The 14878-nt window shown below is 51.3% G+C and overlaps 1 protein-coding gene across 1 annotated transcript; it reads left to right on the forward strand.

Annotated features, from left to right (window-relative positions):
- The first annotated feature begins 6464 nt into the window (after positions 1 to 6464).
- Positions 6465 to 12841, forward strand: CHI3L1 (chitinase 3 like 1). Its single transcript, XM_049770656.1, has 10 exons — positions 6465 to 6529; positions 6749 to 6778; positions 8302 to 8503; positions 8996 to 9052; positions 10039 to 10189; positions 10569 to 10696; positions 11210 to 11333; positions 11643 to 11825; positions 12246 to 12359; positions 12519 to 12841. Exons 1-10 carry the CDS (start codon positions 6505 to 6507, stop codon positions 12654 to 12656), a joined length of 1152 nt encoding a protein of 383 aa, XP_049626613.1. The 5' UTR covers positions 6465 to 6504; the 3' UTR covers positions 12657 to 12841.
- Positions 12842 to 14878: the final 2037 nt, after the last annotated feature.

The raw sequence follows: 14878 nt of genomic DNA on the forward strand, positions 1-14878 counted from the left end.
CCCCCACAGCAGGGAGGTTTGACTGAAAGAGTAAAAGAAAGGCTAGTGTCCCCCTCCTGCACCACAGGAACACTAGATACTAGGTTGCTTTGGTAGCTCCAAGTAGGTAAAATAATTCACCAGAACCAGAACTTCTGAACAAGAGGAAAGTTTGAGAACTTTCCAAAGTTTTTTTGAGATCCAAAGTCACACTAGAAGCATTTGGGGACTAATCTCAAAGATACACCAAAACACTGAATCATCCCTGGTAGATAAGTCTCCACGTTGAGAACTCTGAGGTCTTCTTAGGATGGGAATGGACAGCCTCTCCTCATTACCCAGTTGGTTCTGCTGGAAACCCAGCAGGCTCACCCACTCCTGATATCCCCCAACATAGAAATAAATAGCCCTGATCCACAGCCTCACTACTAATCCTGAAGAGACACTAAGTCGATGAATTTTCCTAGTTCTACAGCAGCCATGTGATACCTCCAAATCTCACAATACTGATGGCCTAGTAGATTAGAGAATTAAATGGGAAAGTTGCATAGAAGCTCACTATTGAGTAAATACAATAACAGAAGACTCAACTAGCATCAAAAAGCTAAGTAAATCTTCAGATAATGATTTTAGTAACACCACTGTGAGATTTAAAAAAAAATAGTTCCTGGGGCCAGATAGATAGCATAATGATAGGGCATTTGCCTTGAACACGCTGACCCAGAATGGACCTGGGTTCAATTCCCAGCATCATTTATGTTCCCCCAAGCCTGCCAGGATTGATTTCTGAGCATAGAGCCAGGCATAAACCCTGAGCCCTGCCGAGTATGGCCCAACCCCCCCCTGAAAAAGTTCCTTAAAAGAAAATTTGTGAAGATTGTTATATCTCATTTTGTTGTATCAAGCAATAAAATGATCTTGTGTCTGCTCAGGAGGCAGACTTGAAGGGTGAGTGGGAAACTGGGAACACTGGTGAAAGGAAGGCCACACTGATGATGGGATACAGTTGGAATATTGAATGCTTAAAACAACTCTAGATGAAAAATTTGTAAGTTAAGGGTTTTTGATTGTTTGCTTTGGGGCCACAGCCAGAGGTGCTCAGGGGTTACTCCTGGCTCAGCTCCCAGAAATCGCTCCTGGCAGACTTGGGGAACCATAAGGGACGCCGGGGATTGAACCTGGCAAAGCAAATGCCCTACCTGCTGTGCTATCACAACCCTCCATCCCAAGGTGTTTAAATAGTTTTAAACATTAAGAAAAGAGGGGCCGGGCGGTGGCGCTAAAGGTAAGGTGCCTGCCTTACCTGCGCTAGCCTAGGATGGACCGCGGTTCGATCCCCCAGCGTCCCATATGGTCCCCCAAGCCAGGAGCGACTTCTGAGCACATAGCCAGGAGTAACCCCTGAGCGTCACCAGGTGTGGCCCAAAAACCAAAAAAAAAAAAAAAAAAAAAAACATTAAGAAAAGAATAGAAGCCTTGGAGTTGTGCAGCGTTTGAGGATGTTCCTTCATTCGTGGAGATAGTGAGCACTTCCCTCAGCATCTGCCACAGTCAAGTACTGACTGGGGAGGGGCCAAGTCCTCACTTTTGGTAAATTTGGACTACAGGGCAGCAGACATGGACAAGGTGACCCCATCTGCAGGACAAGTGTGATGGTCAGAACAGGAGGGAGGAAGAGCTTCGATGGTGGTCCCAGTACAGTAATCAAGTGCTTGACTTCAAGTCTCACAATAATGCACTACACATTCAATTTCACTTTCCATTATAATGGAATTTTGCAAGGTTTATTGTATTGTATTCTGCATATTCACTGAAGCAGATAGTCCAATATTTCATGAGCTTCTCTTAAAAATTAAATTAATGGGTTGGAGTGAGAGCACAGTGGTAGGGTGTTTGCCTTGTATGCTGCTGACCCAGGACAGACTCTGGTTTGATCCCCAGCATCCCATATGGTCCCCCGAGCTTGCTAGGAGTGATTTCTGCGTGCAGAGCCAGGAGTAACCCCTGAGCGCCACCAAGTATGGCCCAAAAACAAACAAAAATATTAAATTCTGATTCGGTCCTGGACAGGGGGGCACAAGGCTAAGAGTTGCCCCAACTTCTGCTGATTCATTCTCTCCTCCCCACCCAGGTCCCTGATAAATGTAGGTGGGCCATGGCACCACAGGTGCTTGTGGCGACCTCCAGGTGATTCTTGAGTACAGCATGACTACTAGCCAGAGATGAGTCCCAGCGATCAATACTAACCTGGTGGTGGAAGTTTGGGATCTGCTCCCTGAGGAATGCCTTTGAGATGGCAAATGCATAGGTGACAGTTCATGAAATTGTCCAGCAGCTTTTGACATGTGAAGAGACCTCCCTGATGATGGATTTTGCTAATGTAAAGGAAGATGACCTTTGTGCCTGGAAATGTGGGTAATGGAACAATACCACTCAAATAGCTGTAAATTGTTTTCAAACAGGTAATTAAATCCAAGACTCGAATAAAATACTTTGAGAGAAAAAAAACAAAAATATTAAATTAATGGGGCTAGAGAGATAATACAGTAGGTAGGGCATTTGCTTTGAAAGCAGCTGACCCAGGTTCCTTCCCCAGCATCCCATATGGTCTCCCGAGTCCACCAACAGTGACTTCTAACCTCAGAGCCAGAAGTAACCCCTGAGCACCACTGGGTGTGGCACCAAAACAAATTTTATTTTGGTTTTTGTGCCACACCCGGTGACATTCAGGGGTTACTTCTGGCTATGTGCTCAGAAATTGCTCCTGGCTTGGGGGACTATATGGGACGCTGGGGGAATGGAATCACGGTCCGTCCAAGGTTTGCTCACACAAGGCACCCTGTGCCATCATTCCGGCCTCAAAAACAAAAAAATTAATTTAAATTTACTTAAAAGATGAGGTCTCCTGAGATATAGCATGGAGGTAAGGCATTAACCTTGCATGCAGAAGGATGGTGGTTTAAATCCTGGCGTCCCATCTGGTCACCCAAGCCTGCCGGGGGCAATTTCTGAGCTTAGAGCCATGAGTTACCCCTGAGTGCTGCCTGGTGTGACGCCCCTCCCAAAAAAAAAAAGAAAAGATGAGGTCTCCTGCGAGTCCATTTTTGGGCTATTCCAATCTCACCAGGGTTGTGGGCTCTTAGCAGTGAGTGACACAGCCTTGAGGGTTGTGCTGCTGGCTGGGCCCAAACCAATAAGTCTTTGTTTTCTGGATCCCAGATACTCATGGCTCTGTGTCTATGGCTGTGTCTTACTAACTTGCAAGTGGTGTCAGATCCTGGTGCGTGCATCATCGGTAGTGGCCAGTGAACTGTACAAAGCCCTGAGAACAGTCCAGGAATGCATGGATACTGGGCAGAAAGAGATAGGGCAGGGGCTGAGATGATGGGAGGCTGAGGGCATGGAGGCAGAGACTCTGCTCTCTGAGTTAGCAATGCCACCCTTCCTGCACAACAAGTGGAATGAATAAACTGAGGTGGGGTGGCCCAGGACAACAATGAATGCCAGAGTCCTGTTCCAGGTGAAAGGGTCTGAAGCACAGTCCTGTGAGGATCAAGAAAACAAGACAGACACTAGAGAGAAAGCATGAGGGTCAGGAGACTAACTGCCTAGTGGGCAGAGAGCCCCAACTGTCCTCTCCATTGGATATTTATTGTTCAGCAATCATTGGGCATTAAAGGAAGAGTAGATAACATATTTTTTGTACTTATTAAATCTGAGGAGGGTTAAAACTTCAATAAAGAAATTGAGGAATGAAGAGGTTTTAGGTAATAATTTCTGGGGATTGCCTTCCTCCGGGGAAGGTTAACAGATAGGAGACTATATACAAGGACTCCCCTACCCTAGGACATTCCCCGAATGGTGTTAGCATTCTCATAACTTGTGTTGAGTCCTTCAATTTATTATCTGTACCTCTTCTAGGAATCCTTGACCTCTAAAGGTTTGAAGTTTTTTCACTACTTATATTTCTAACATGTAGCTTCCTACTACAGATGAGGTCAAGCCAGTGCAGCCTTGAGACGTTGTTTAACGAAGAGAGTGGGAATCTGCGAGGCATTTCTCAACATCCTGCCTGGTTGTGAAACTGTGTGGGCACCTCTCTCTGGTGCCTCGTGAGAAGTTAGAGGAAGTTTATTTCTGGGGTCCAGACTTGGGAGGATGACTCCACTGACTGTCCTTGCTGTCACCCCAGGAGCAGAGAGGAGGCTGCGGCTATGGGAGATGGGGGACATAGCTGTGCTAGACGCTGTCCCTGGGCCCACAGGAGCTGCTGGCATGAGAGATGAAGGAAGTAACCCACCCATGGGTGGCCGTGCAGAGAAGTCACTGGCTCCATTCCTGAACCTTCTGCCCATAGCCTGCTGAGAAGCAACCAGTCCTATGTCTATGGCCAAAGAGAGACAGAACAGAGTCACATTATTCTTAAATTCAGAGAGATAAGTGGTCAGCAGATTTATAAGGGGTGCACAGTTTCCAGGGGTTCAGGCACAGAGAGAAGGATCCAAAGGCTCTCTCTCTCAAGGTGAACCAGTCTGGAGGAAAGCAGGAGTGGTCATGCTCATTCCTGGGAATTTTACTGCAGCCTACAAAGACCCTTCCCCAATAAGTATGTCTATACATAGCCCTCCAGACTGCAAGGCTTTCTTTTGGGGGGGCTGGGGAGAAAAGGCAGCATGTAGTATAGTAAGTGGTGCTAGCCTTATACACCTGGCTGACTCAACTTTGATCCCCAATACTACGTATAGACCACCCTCCCCAAGCACCACCAGGAGTGAGCCCTGCACATCACCAGAAGTGGCCTTCCCTTTAAAAAAAAAAAAAAAAAAAGATTGGGCCCGGAGAGATAGCACAGCGGCGTTTGCCTTGCAAGCAGCCGATCCAGGACCAAAGGTGGTTGGTTCAAATCCCGGTGTCCCATATGGTCCCCCGTGCCTACCAGGAGCTATTTCTGAGCAGACAGCCAGGAGTAATCCCTGAGCACCGCCGGGTGTGACCCAAAAAAAAAAAAAGATTTTCATTTTTATTATTAGACTTTATTTGAGGTAACATGGTTCCAATAATGGTGATGCATTAGGGTACAAAGTTACTACTGTACCTTACCTTCATCACCAGCAAAGAGTCAGAGACCCTCCACCACTGTCCTTATTTTCTTTCCCAGAGTTCAAGGGTTCCTTATCCATAGGTCCCCCCCACTTTTTTTATTTTTGGCGTTTTAGGTCACACCCAGCAGAGCTCAGGGGTTACTCCTGGCTCTTCGCTCAGAAATTGCTCCTGGCAGGCTCGGGGGACCATATGGGATGCCAGGATTGGAACCACCATCCTCCTGCATGCAAGACAAATGCCTTACCTCCATGCTATCTCTCCAGCCCCCATAGGTCCCTTTCTCTCCCTTGCTGATTCTTTCCACATCACATGTAGGTGACAGCACCTTGCTTTATCCTCCTCCCTCTGAGGTGTTTTGTTTTCATATAGGTCCACCCATGTCATAGCCAAAGGCATGGTTCCACCTTTCCTTAGAGCTGCCTAGTTCCCTGCTAAGTACTGCAGTTACATCTGCCATGGGATGTTTGGGCTGTTTCTGGATATGGATCCTGGCTTCTATTCTCAGCACTGCAGCACACCCAGGTGCAAATGCGGCTTCCTCTGCACCACACCAGTCTTGCCAATATTGTTGTTTCTAGCCTTGTCATAATACCATTCCCATGAATGTGAGATGCTGTCCCATTGTCACTTTGAGTTGCATTTCCTTAACAGTCAGAGACAATGAGCTCATTCTTCTAAGTGAAGCCTTCTATCTTCCTCTATGCAGTGTTTGCTTTGCAACTCTGAATTTTTTCACGGGGCGTTTTAGTTTAGTTGTGGAATTTTGTCTCACTCACTCTAACTGGCCTTCCAAGAAGGAAGCAGAGTGCCAGCCAAGCCAGGGGAATTCCCTACTCCCATATCTTGATTTTTTCCCCTGGAGAATCAATCAGCTGGGATTGTATAGGGACTTCTCCTGGCTCTTAGAGGAAATAATAAGAAGGAAGGTGTCTGAGATCAGAGTGGAGGGCTACCGACTTGAGGAGAAGATACCAACCATATTTGGGGCTTTGCTTTAGCTGTGTTCCCTTTCAACCTGGCCAAGGGCCTGGAGGAAGGTAGAAGCTGCCAGAAGCACTGCGAAACCATTGTCAAGAGAAGCCAGTGGCTACAGAAAGCAAATGGGGAATGTGTGGTGGAAAGAGGCTGGGCCTCTCTGCCCGGAAGGCCCCAGACCAGGTCCTAATGGGCTTTCTGCTGCCAAGTGCTGCCTGAAGTCCTGGACCTACTTTCAAAACTCTCCAGAATTTCTCAATGTGCCTCTGCACCACCCACCCCCACCCCACTTCTCCCTGACACACCCCAGTCAACTGGTTCCTTCACTGGCACACAGTTCCTCAAACAGGCGGGCTCTTTGGATCAGAGAAGTATAAAGATGAGTAGCTTGGGTGGGTCCTGCTAAGGCCTGAGCACCGGAGTTCAGGCACGGAGAGAACAGGCAGGATGGTGCTGAAGATGGGTCTCACAGGTCATTGGGTGGCCATGGAGGGCAGAGGGGCCAGGCTGGGAGCCCTAGTCAACTGAACTTTGATATGAGGGCCCCAGAGCCCCTACCTGCTAGAGGGCATCATAGGGGCTGGGAAAGTCAAGTCAGGAAGGGAGGAGGGAGACTGGACTCCCCTGGTTTGCCTGGACCCCTTGGGAGGAAGCAGGGAGTCCCCCCACCTCACCCTGGCTTTTTCCACAGGCTTTGCCATCCTAGTGCTGCTCCAGAGCTGTAAGTAACCCCAAATCAGGGTTTGAGAAGGCCGGGGCAGGGGGCCCTGGACCCTGGAAAGCCCAGAAAAATTTCCTCTGTTTTCAAATATGTGTAGATTCAGGACTCTTCTCCCTGCTTTTCTGTCTTCAAGATTTTTTTTTTTTTTTTTAGTTTTTGGGTTACACCCGGCAGTGCTCAGGGGTTACTCCTGGCTCTATGCTCAGAAATCGCTCCAGGCAGTCTTGGGGGACCATATGGGATGCCGGGATTCGAACCACCGACCTGCATGCAAGGCAAATGCCTTACCTTCATGCTATCTCTCCAGCCCCTGTCTTCAAGTTTTTTTGTTTTGTTTTGTTTTGTTCTTTGGTCTTCAAGTTTTTAAAATAAAAAATCCTCAGGTTCAATGATGCTTCAGGGCTTTAGGGGCCCCTGGAGGGACTGGAACAGATCAGTGAGACCTGGTGGGGCAGGACCCATTCTCTCAGCAGCAGTGAGAGGATCTGGGGGTTGGGTGGCTGAGCCTGCAGAGAAACAGTTTAGTGACATGGGCAAGAGATGCAAGTTTGGGACTCTCCCATCAGAGTGATAGGTCTGAGCCTCTCAGATAGATTCTCCACCACTCTCCAATCAGGTCAAGTTCTATTGACCCTGGTTCCCTCAGACCAGGTCCTTCCCCTCAAAGCCACTACCTCCAGGTAGCCCTCTTTACTTGTAACAAGTCCCGTTCACCGGTTCCCCCACCCCACTGCAGTGCTCTGTTCTTGATCTGCAGTGATTGGTCACTGCATTTGGTCTCTGTTAAGCATTTCCCAGTCCCTTTCCTTCCCTACGAGCTCTGTAGAATTTGGATTTTGGGGGGCCGGGCGGTGGCGCTGGAGGTAAGGTGCCTGCCTTGCCTGCGCTAGCCTAGGACGGACCGCGGTTCGATCCCCCGGCGTCCCATATGGTCCCCCAAGAAGCCAGGAGCAACTTCTGAGCGCATAGCCAGGAGTAACCCCTGAGCGTCACAGGGTGTGGCCCAAAAACCAAAAAAAAAAAAAAAAAAAAAAAAGAATTTGGATTTTGGTTCTGGGGATCGAACTCAGGGCCAAGAACATGCAAAGCATGATTCAGACATTGACCCCAAGCCTGGCCCCTGATTGCCCTGGTGCTTTTTGAATATTGATGGGGTTGGAGAGTGGGGAGCACACTTGCCAGGCTGTGCTGGCTTGCTGGAGGTGCTGCTTCTTTTCAGCTAGGTGCTTGCTTGTCAGATCCCTGACAACAGGACTGGAGGGTCTCATCCAGCACATGTAAGGTAGCACCTGGGATTGAACTCATAACCTCATGCTTGCAAGGTGCCATGTGAGCTACTGAACCATCTGGCCCAGCTGTCTGTTTCCATAAGATGGAACTCCAGAACAGATGAGCTAAAGGCAGGCTTTCAAGGGTTTCTACCTCTGCTCTTTATGCCCTGCCCCATGATGCATAGTTTAGGGCTCAGCCAGAGGGTGGCTGGCCCAGTTTTGGCCTAGGCCCAATCCCAACTTCTCCCTCAGGCTCTGCATACAAATTGGTCTGCTACTACACCAGCTGGTCCCAGTACCGGCCAGGAGAGGGCAGCTGCCTCCCAAACGCCATCGAACCCTCGCTCTGCACTCATGTCATCTATAGCTTTGCCAACGTCTCCAATAATAAGATCGACATTTGGGAGTGGAATGATGAGATGATGTATGAGCATCTCAACGGGCTCAAGAAAAGGTGAAGGGCAGGAGGAGGGCAGCGGAAAGGGGCACTCACTTGGGACAGAACACAAGGGGCTGAGGAGGGCCATGCTAGCAGAATGTTGGTTGACAGCAGAATCCACTATGGAAGGTATAGCTGTGCTCCCCAGGAAAGGAAAGTGGGGACCACACCATCCCCCAAAGGGTATCTTGGAGCAAGGAAGATGCCCCTGCCTCCAATGTCACCCCTCCACCTCAGGGAGCCCACAGGGAGATGCCTCAAAGGAATCCAGAACTGACACAGACCCCAGAATCAACGGAGACCCAGAACCAACACAGACCTAGAACCGACACAGACCCTAGAACAGTCTCAGAATCAATAATTTCTTAGAGTTGAAGCTCTCAGGTTCCAAAGGATCCAATCCACCCCTCCCTCCCCTAACAACTGGGGCTGTCATAGCATCATGTTGGGCAACCCAGCATTACAGCCTCACTCCAACTCTGCCCTCCTGCCTCCTGTACCCCATAGGAACCCCAACCTGAAGACCCTCCTATCTGTTGGCGGATGGAGCTTTTCATATCAAAGGTAGGACCTGACTTCCAGGGGTCTACAGAGGGTGATGGGTAAAAGGCTCTGTCTCCCCTTCCTCTATGTAGGTTTCAGGGATGCTGGGTTGGAGTGAGGAGGCACTGTCTTACCCCTGCTGTATGGGAGAGCTGGGGGCACAAGGTCTAGGCTGTATCAGGGATCACTCTTGCACGCCCTGAGACTCAGAGTCATATAGCAGGTACTCTAAGATGCCTGTGGGGGCTGTGCCCACCAGCACCCCAAATCTCCAGCGCTAAATGGGGTCAGGCTTCCTGTTCCACCACCCAGTGTACCTGAGCTGAGGATCCTGGGGTGAGTGTGTGTGTGTGAGAGTTGTATGTCTATGCGTGTATGTAAGTTTGAGGGTATGTGTGTGTAAAGCACTAATATGTGCTGTGTGTATATGGTATATATGGTGGAGAGTGTGTGTGTTGTGTTGCTACATGTGTGTATACATGTGTGGAGTTTGTTGTATGCTAATGTATATTGCCTGTGTGTTGTCTGTGTGGATTGTGTGTATATGTGGGGGATGTGTAATTTTTTTGTTTGTTTGGTTTTGTGGTCACACCCGGCAGTACTCAGGGGTAAGTTACTCGTGGCTCTGTGTTCAGAAATCGCTCTTGGCTTGGGGGACCATTGGAATGCCAGAGATCTAACCCCATCTGTCCTGGGTCAGCTGCATGCAAGGCAAACACCCTACCACTGTACTACCACTCCGGCCCTGGGGATGTGTGCTGTATATGTATATAAATATGGAGTGTGTGTTGTGTGTGGAGTATATATTTTATAAGTGTGGAGTGTGGGTGTGTACAGGAATATTATGTGTGTATGAGTGAGGAATGTGTACATGTATGGAATATGTGTATATGAGTGGAGCGTGCATATGCGTGTATGAAATGTGTGTGTATGTGTGAAGTGCCTATGGGTTCAGACCCAGAGCCTCACACCTGCAGGCCTTGCCCTACCTCTGGCCCCTCCCCCAGATTCTTCGAACTTGCCTCGAACCCAGAGAACCGCCAGACATTTGTCCGTTCAGTGCCACCCTTCCTGCGCCTCCATGGCTTTGATGGGCTGGATATCTCCTGGGTTCGGCCACAGCGGAGAGACAAGCAGCCACTCACCACCCTGATCAAGGTATGGGGGTATCCTGCTAAGGAGTGTGTGTGTGGGGGGGGAGAGAGGCTACAGGTAGTGCAGAAGGAAAAGGTCCTGAAAGCAGGAGGTCACGAAGCAGAGACCTCTTCGTGGAGCTTCACTGACACTGTCTGGTGCCCAAGAGACACCCAATATGACTTCCCTCATTTACCCTGGCCTCAGCCCATTTCCAGATCAAGATAATTCAATTTCATAGCTTCCTGCACCAGCTAAAAAACACAGCCCAAAAGGGTCAGCTGAGAGCAGGAATTGAGTGGGGGTGTGTGGGCACGAACAGGGTTCCCGAAGACAGGGCACAGTGACTACAGATGGGAAGGTGTGGGGTACCCAGACCTTGCTCATCCCTCTCCCTGCTTAGGAGATGAAGGAGGAGTTTTCCAGAGAAGCTGGCTCTGAGCCAAACCAGCAGCAGCTCCTGCTGAGTGCTGCCCTGTCGGCGGGGAAGGTGGCCATCACCAGCGGCTATGACATCCCCCAGATAGCCCCGTGAGTGCCCTGCCTGACCCACACTGCACTTTCCCTCTCCCTTCCCAGACCATCGTGCCTCGGTTTACCCATCTGTGGGAGTCATAATCCCTCTCCACTCAGAGGCTTTGTTGGCTCATGCAAAGTGGCTCTTCCTGAGTCTACAGAAGAGGGGTAGGACAGTGACACCAGCCAAGCAGGGTTTCCTGCGGGGCAGTTCCCTGAGGGCATTGCTTTCCTTTCTGGAGTGTGGGGAAGTAGAAGTGGAAGCCTCCAGGTGCTTCCATACACTGAACCTCCTACCAATGGACCCTATAAGCCTGATGTCTCAGGGAGACACATCTACTTTGGGCTACCCTCACCTGGGGACACAGCAATTTCACTGTGGCTCTAGAACTCTCTGCAGTATTCTATTTCTGCTGTAAACTGGCCTTGGGGTGCCACTTCATGTGGAGTGTGGCACATCCCTCGTGGGTCTGCTCTGCTCCCCACCATAGTGTGACGCTACTCTCTACCCCAAACCCGTCTTTCCAGACACCTGGACTTCATTAGCCTTCTCACCTATGACTTCCACGGGTCTTGGGATTCGGTCACAGGCCACCACAGCCCTATATCCCGGGTCCAGAAGGACCCACGCTCTGACCGGTTCAGCAATGCTGTGAGTGTACTTGCCCCTGGCACCCACCTCCTGGGGGTCCTACAGACAGGCTTTGGGGCAAGGGAGCAGAACCCCACCATCTGCTTCCACATGGTCGGGAAGTGGGGGAGACCCCTTGAGGGTCCAGACACCAGTGAAAGCCATGTGAGAGGACGTGAGAAGATAGGACGGACAGGTGCCGGTGGGAGAGGAGTAACCCTGGGGCTCACCGATACCTCCTCCCCTCAGGAATAAAACTCCCAGACTAACTTGGGGGTTCCCTGAAGGAAAATCTAGAGGGGCCTCCCTGATCTTTGTCTCCCCTGCCAGGACTATGCCCTGAGTTATGTGCTGAGGCTGGGAGCACCCGCCCACAAGCTGCTCATGGGGATCCCCATCTATGGGAAGTCCTTCACTCTGTCCTCCTCCAACTCGGATGTGGGTGCCCCAGTTTCTGGGTCCGGAGAGGCAGGCCCCTTCACCAAAGAGCCAGGGATGTTGGCCTACTATGAGGTATGCACTGTGGGAAGGTGGGTTGGTAGGGACCCTCCAAGTCCACCCAGGGCCCAGGCCCCACAATCTGCTCCTTTGGGAATGAAAAGCTGACCTGGTGCCCAGTGAGACTGGTTCCAGGACAGTAGCACCCAGCTGCCAGGGGCCCCACTCGCCACCAACTGGGTTCCTTTCTGGGATAACACAATGGCCCGTGGGAAAGTCTGAGTCAGGCTCGTTGTAGCCTCATGCCACTCATCCTCACAGTCCAGGTGTCCCTCACATCCCCAGGGAAGGCACTGCAGAGCGGTGAACTGGGCATTGGTGCATCTCATGCACTGCAACATTCTGCCCACTCCAGGGGCCCAATGTCCAGGAAGCCAGTAGGGGGAGAGTGGGGCAGTGGCACCGCCCATCTAAGCACCGAGTCCCTCTCCCCAGATCTGCGGCTTTCTCCGAGGGGCCACTGTCCACAGAATTGACCAGCAGGTGCCCTATGCCACCAAGGGCAACCAGTGGGTGGGCTACGATGACCAAGAAAGCGTCCAGAAGAAGGTAGGACATCCCCAGGCCTGGCAAAAGGGAGAATGAAGGCCTGTGCCCAGTTGGGGACGACAGGGTTGTTGGTAGGGCACAGAAGTCACAGGTGGCCTGGGAGGGGAGGTGGTTGGAAGGGGAGGTGGCCGGGAACTCAACCCTGCCTCCCACCCCCAGGTGCAGTACCTGAAAGCTAAGCAGCTGGGGGGCGCCTCCGTATGGGCGCTGGACTTGGATGACTTCAGGGGACAATTCTGCGGCAAGGGGAACTTTCCCCTCATTGGCACCATTAAAGATGCACTGGCTGCCTCGTAGCTCAGCCTCCGGACCAGCCACTCGGCCTCGCTGCCCTGTAATGCTTGCAGGACTGCTAGCTTTCTCAAGTCCCCCGCTGAGTCTTAGTGCTCCTCCCAGATTTAGTCCCAAGAAGACTCCAAGGCTGGGTGGGACCGTGGGGACAGGGAGAAGCTGGAACCAGCACGAGTTCGAGAGTCAAGACACACCTACAGTCACACACCGAGAGTCAAGACACACCTATGCAGTGACCAGGTCTGCACATAAGGGGTTTCTGCAGCCCCTCCCCCCACAGACCCCACCCAGCTGCCCCACTGACCACAGGTCAGTGCAGAGCTACTTCTTGTAGAGCATAGGAGGTTTCCACCCAGCCCAGATGTTCAATAAAGTGCCACTTGCTTTAGTCTGACTCAGATCACCATCCTCGTCTGCTCTAGGTCCTTCTCATCAGATGTGAGGGCCTGACCTATGAAACAGAGCCCACCATCTGTTGGGGCCCCAATAGCATCCTGGGGAGGCCAGCACCCTCCGTCCTCTCTTCGGTGGATAGACCTGGCCCAGGTCTGGTGGACCCTGTCTGGATCCTATCCTCCCCAAACTTTCAGCTGCTAGAAGCCCTTTTCCCACTATTTGTCACCTTGCCTGTGGTGCAGGCTAAAGATGCTGTCTCTGTCACTGTGTGACACTTCAGCCTTCGTCACCTTAGTCAGGTGTTTGTATGGTTTTGGGGAAATACCCCACAATGCGCAGGGCTTACTCCTGGCTTGGAGCTCAGAAATAACTCCTGGCAGTGCTTGGGGGGAACAAAAGGAATGTTGGAATCAAATCTGGTTGTCTGCATGCAAGGCAAGTGCCCTACACACTGTGCCAACTCTACAACTCCATCCCAGTTAGTTTGGGGAACTACCGAGATTAGAATCTGACCATGAACTCTGAGGGGAAGGAATATTGATGTCCAGGACACCCCGAAGGCACAGGGACTGACCCTCAATTTGTCTGTCCCTCAGGGCACTCCTCTGGCACAGAAAAAAGCACCTTCAAGTTCGACCTGCTAGGCTCACCCCCTGGGGCCACTGTTCTGGGCTAACCTCCTGGGGCCACTCCCTGGGGTCAACCCCTGGGGTCACTCACTATTCACCCAGGCACAGATGGAGGTGCCTCTACCTATGCCCAGGCTGTCTAGGGCTCAGAACCTCAGAGAGCTGGGAGGTGGAGACCCCTACTCTGAATCACAGGGCCACGCCTGTGGGCAGCCTCCCCGTCCACAGGTAATTCATTTTGTGAACTCCTCTGAATGTGACCTGTGACCTGGTGGTGTCAACTCTGGTCAGAGGTGTAGAGAGGAAACTGGCTACCCAGAAATCTGAGCTAGAGCAGGTGCAATTGATCCCAAGGTCAAGGCCTGCTGAAGGCAAGGTCGGTGCTTGGCCCTGAGCTCCAGGTACAGGGCACATTCCACTCTTCCACACCTCCTCTCTGTACCTTAGGAGCTGTTATAGAGTCTGAAACAAGAAGCACCTGGACCCCGCACCCCTCCCCCCAGCCCAGGGCAGTTCTCAGGCTGAGTCAAGGCCTGGGGTTAGTCATATTCAGTAATAGCTGCAGGCTCAGAGGGACGAACTGGGGCTCTGGACCAGGTGTCTGAGTCACAGGGCTCAAAGCACAGGCCCCGCTGGCCCTGAGGCTCCTCAATATGAAAGCTGGGGTGAGGGGCCCTGGACCTACCAGTGCTAAATGCTCCGGTGACAGCACAGCTCCAAGCACCTTGTAGCACCACGGTCACCTCCATCCCTGTCCCTCCACCCACAGGCCCCTGTCTTGGCACTGGTGGCACTCTGCCACCCTTTGGGCTCTTGCCATCCCGAGCTGGCTTACCGTCAGGAAGAAGCTCTGGGCTGTGTGGGGGCCTGAGGGTCCTGAATGAGACATCTCACCCACACACATTTCTGCCTCTCTCTGTATGAGATAACCAGCACCCTTCCTGACTGGGCTTTGATCTCTTTCCTGAGTGTCTCTTGGTGAGAGTTTTTAGGGCTGTTTCCTTGGGTCCCAGATCATATGCCGTTTCACCCCAGTGAGATTTAGCCTCATGTCTATCAGAACGATGGCTCAAATATTCCTGTGCCCCCAGCAGCAAGCTTCTGGGGCCCCCTCTTCCCTGACATGTGGGGGTCTCAAGCCTAGTGCGCCATTACCAACCTTCAAGGCTTAGAGAACAGATGAAGAAATGTCTAGAAATGTAC

Source organism: Suncus etruscus, chromosome 3 (assembly GCF_024139225.1).
Source record: "Suncus etruscus isolate mSunEtr1 chromosome 3, mSunEtr1.pri.cur, whole genome shotgun sequence".
NCBI classification, from domain to species: Eukaryota; Metazoa; Chordata; class Mammalia; order Eulipotyphla; family Soricidae; genus Suncus; species Suncus etruscus.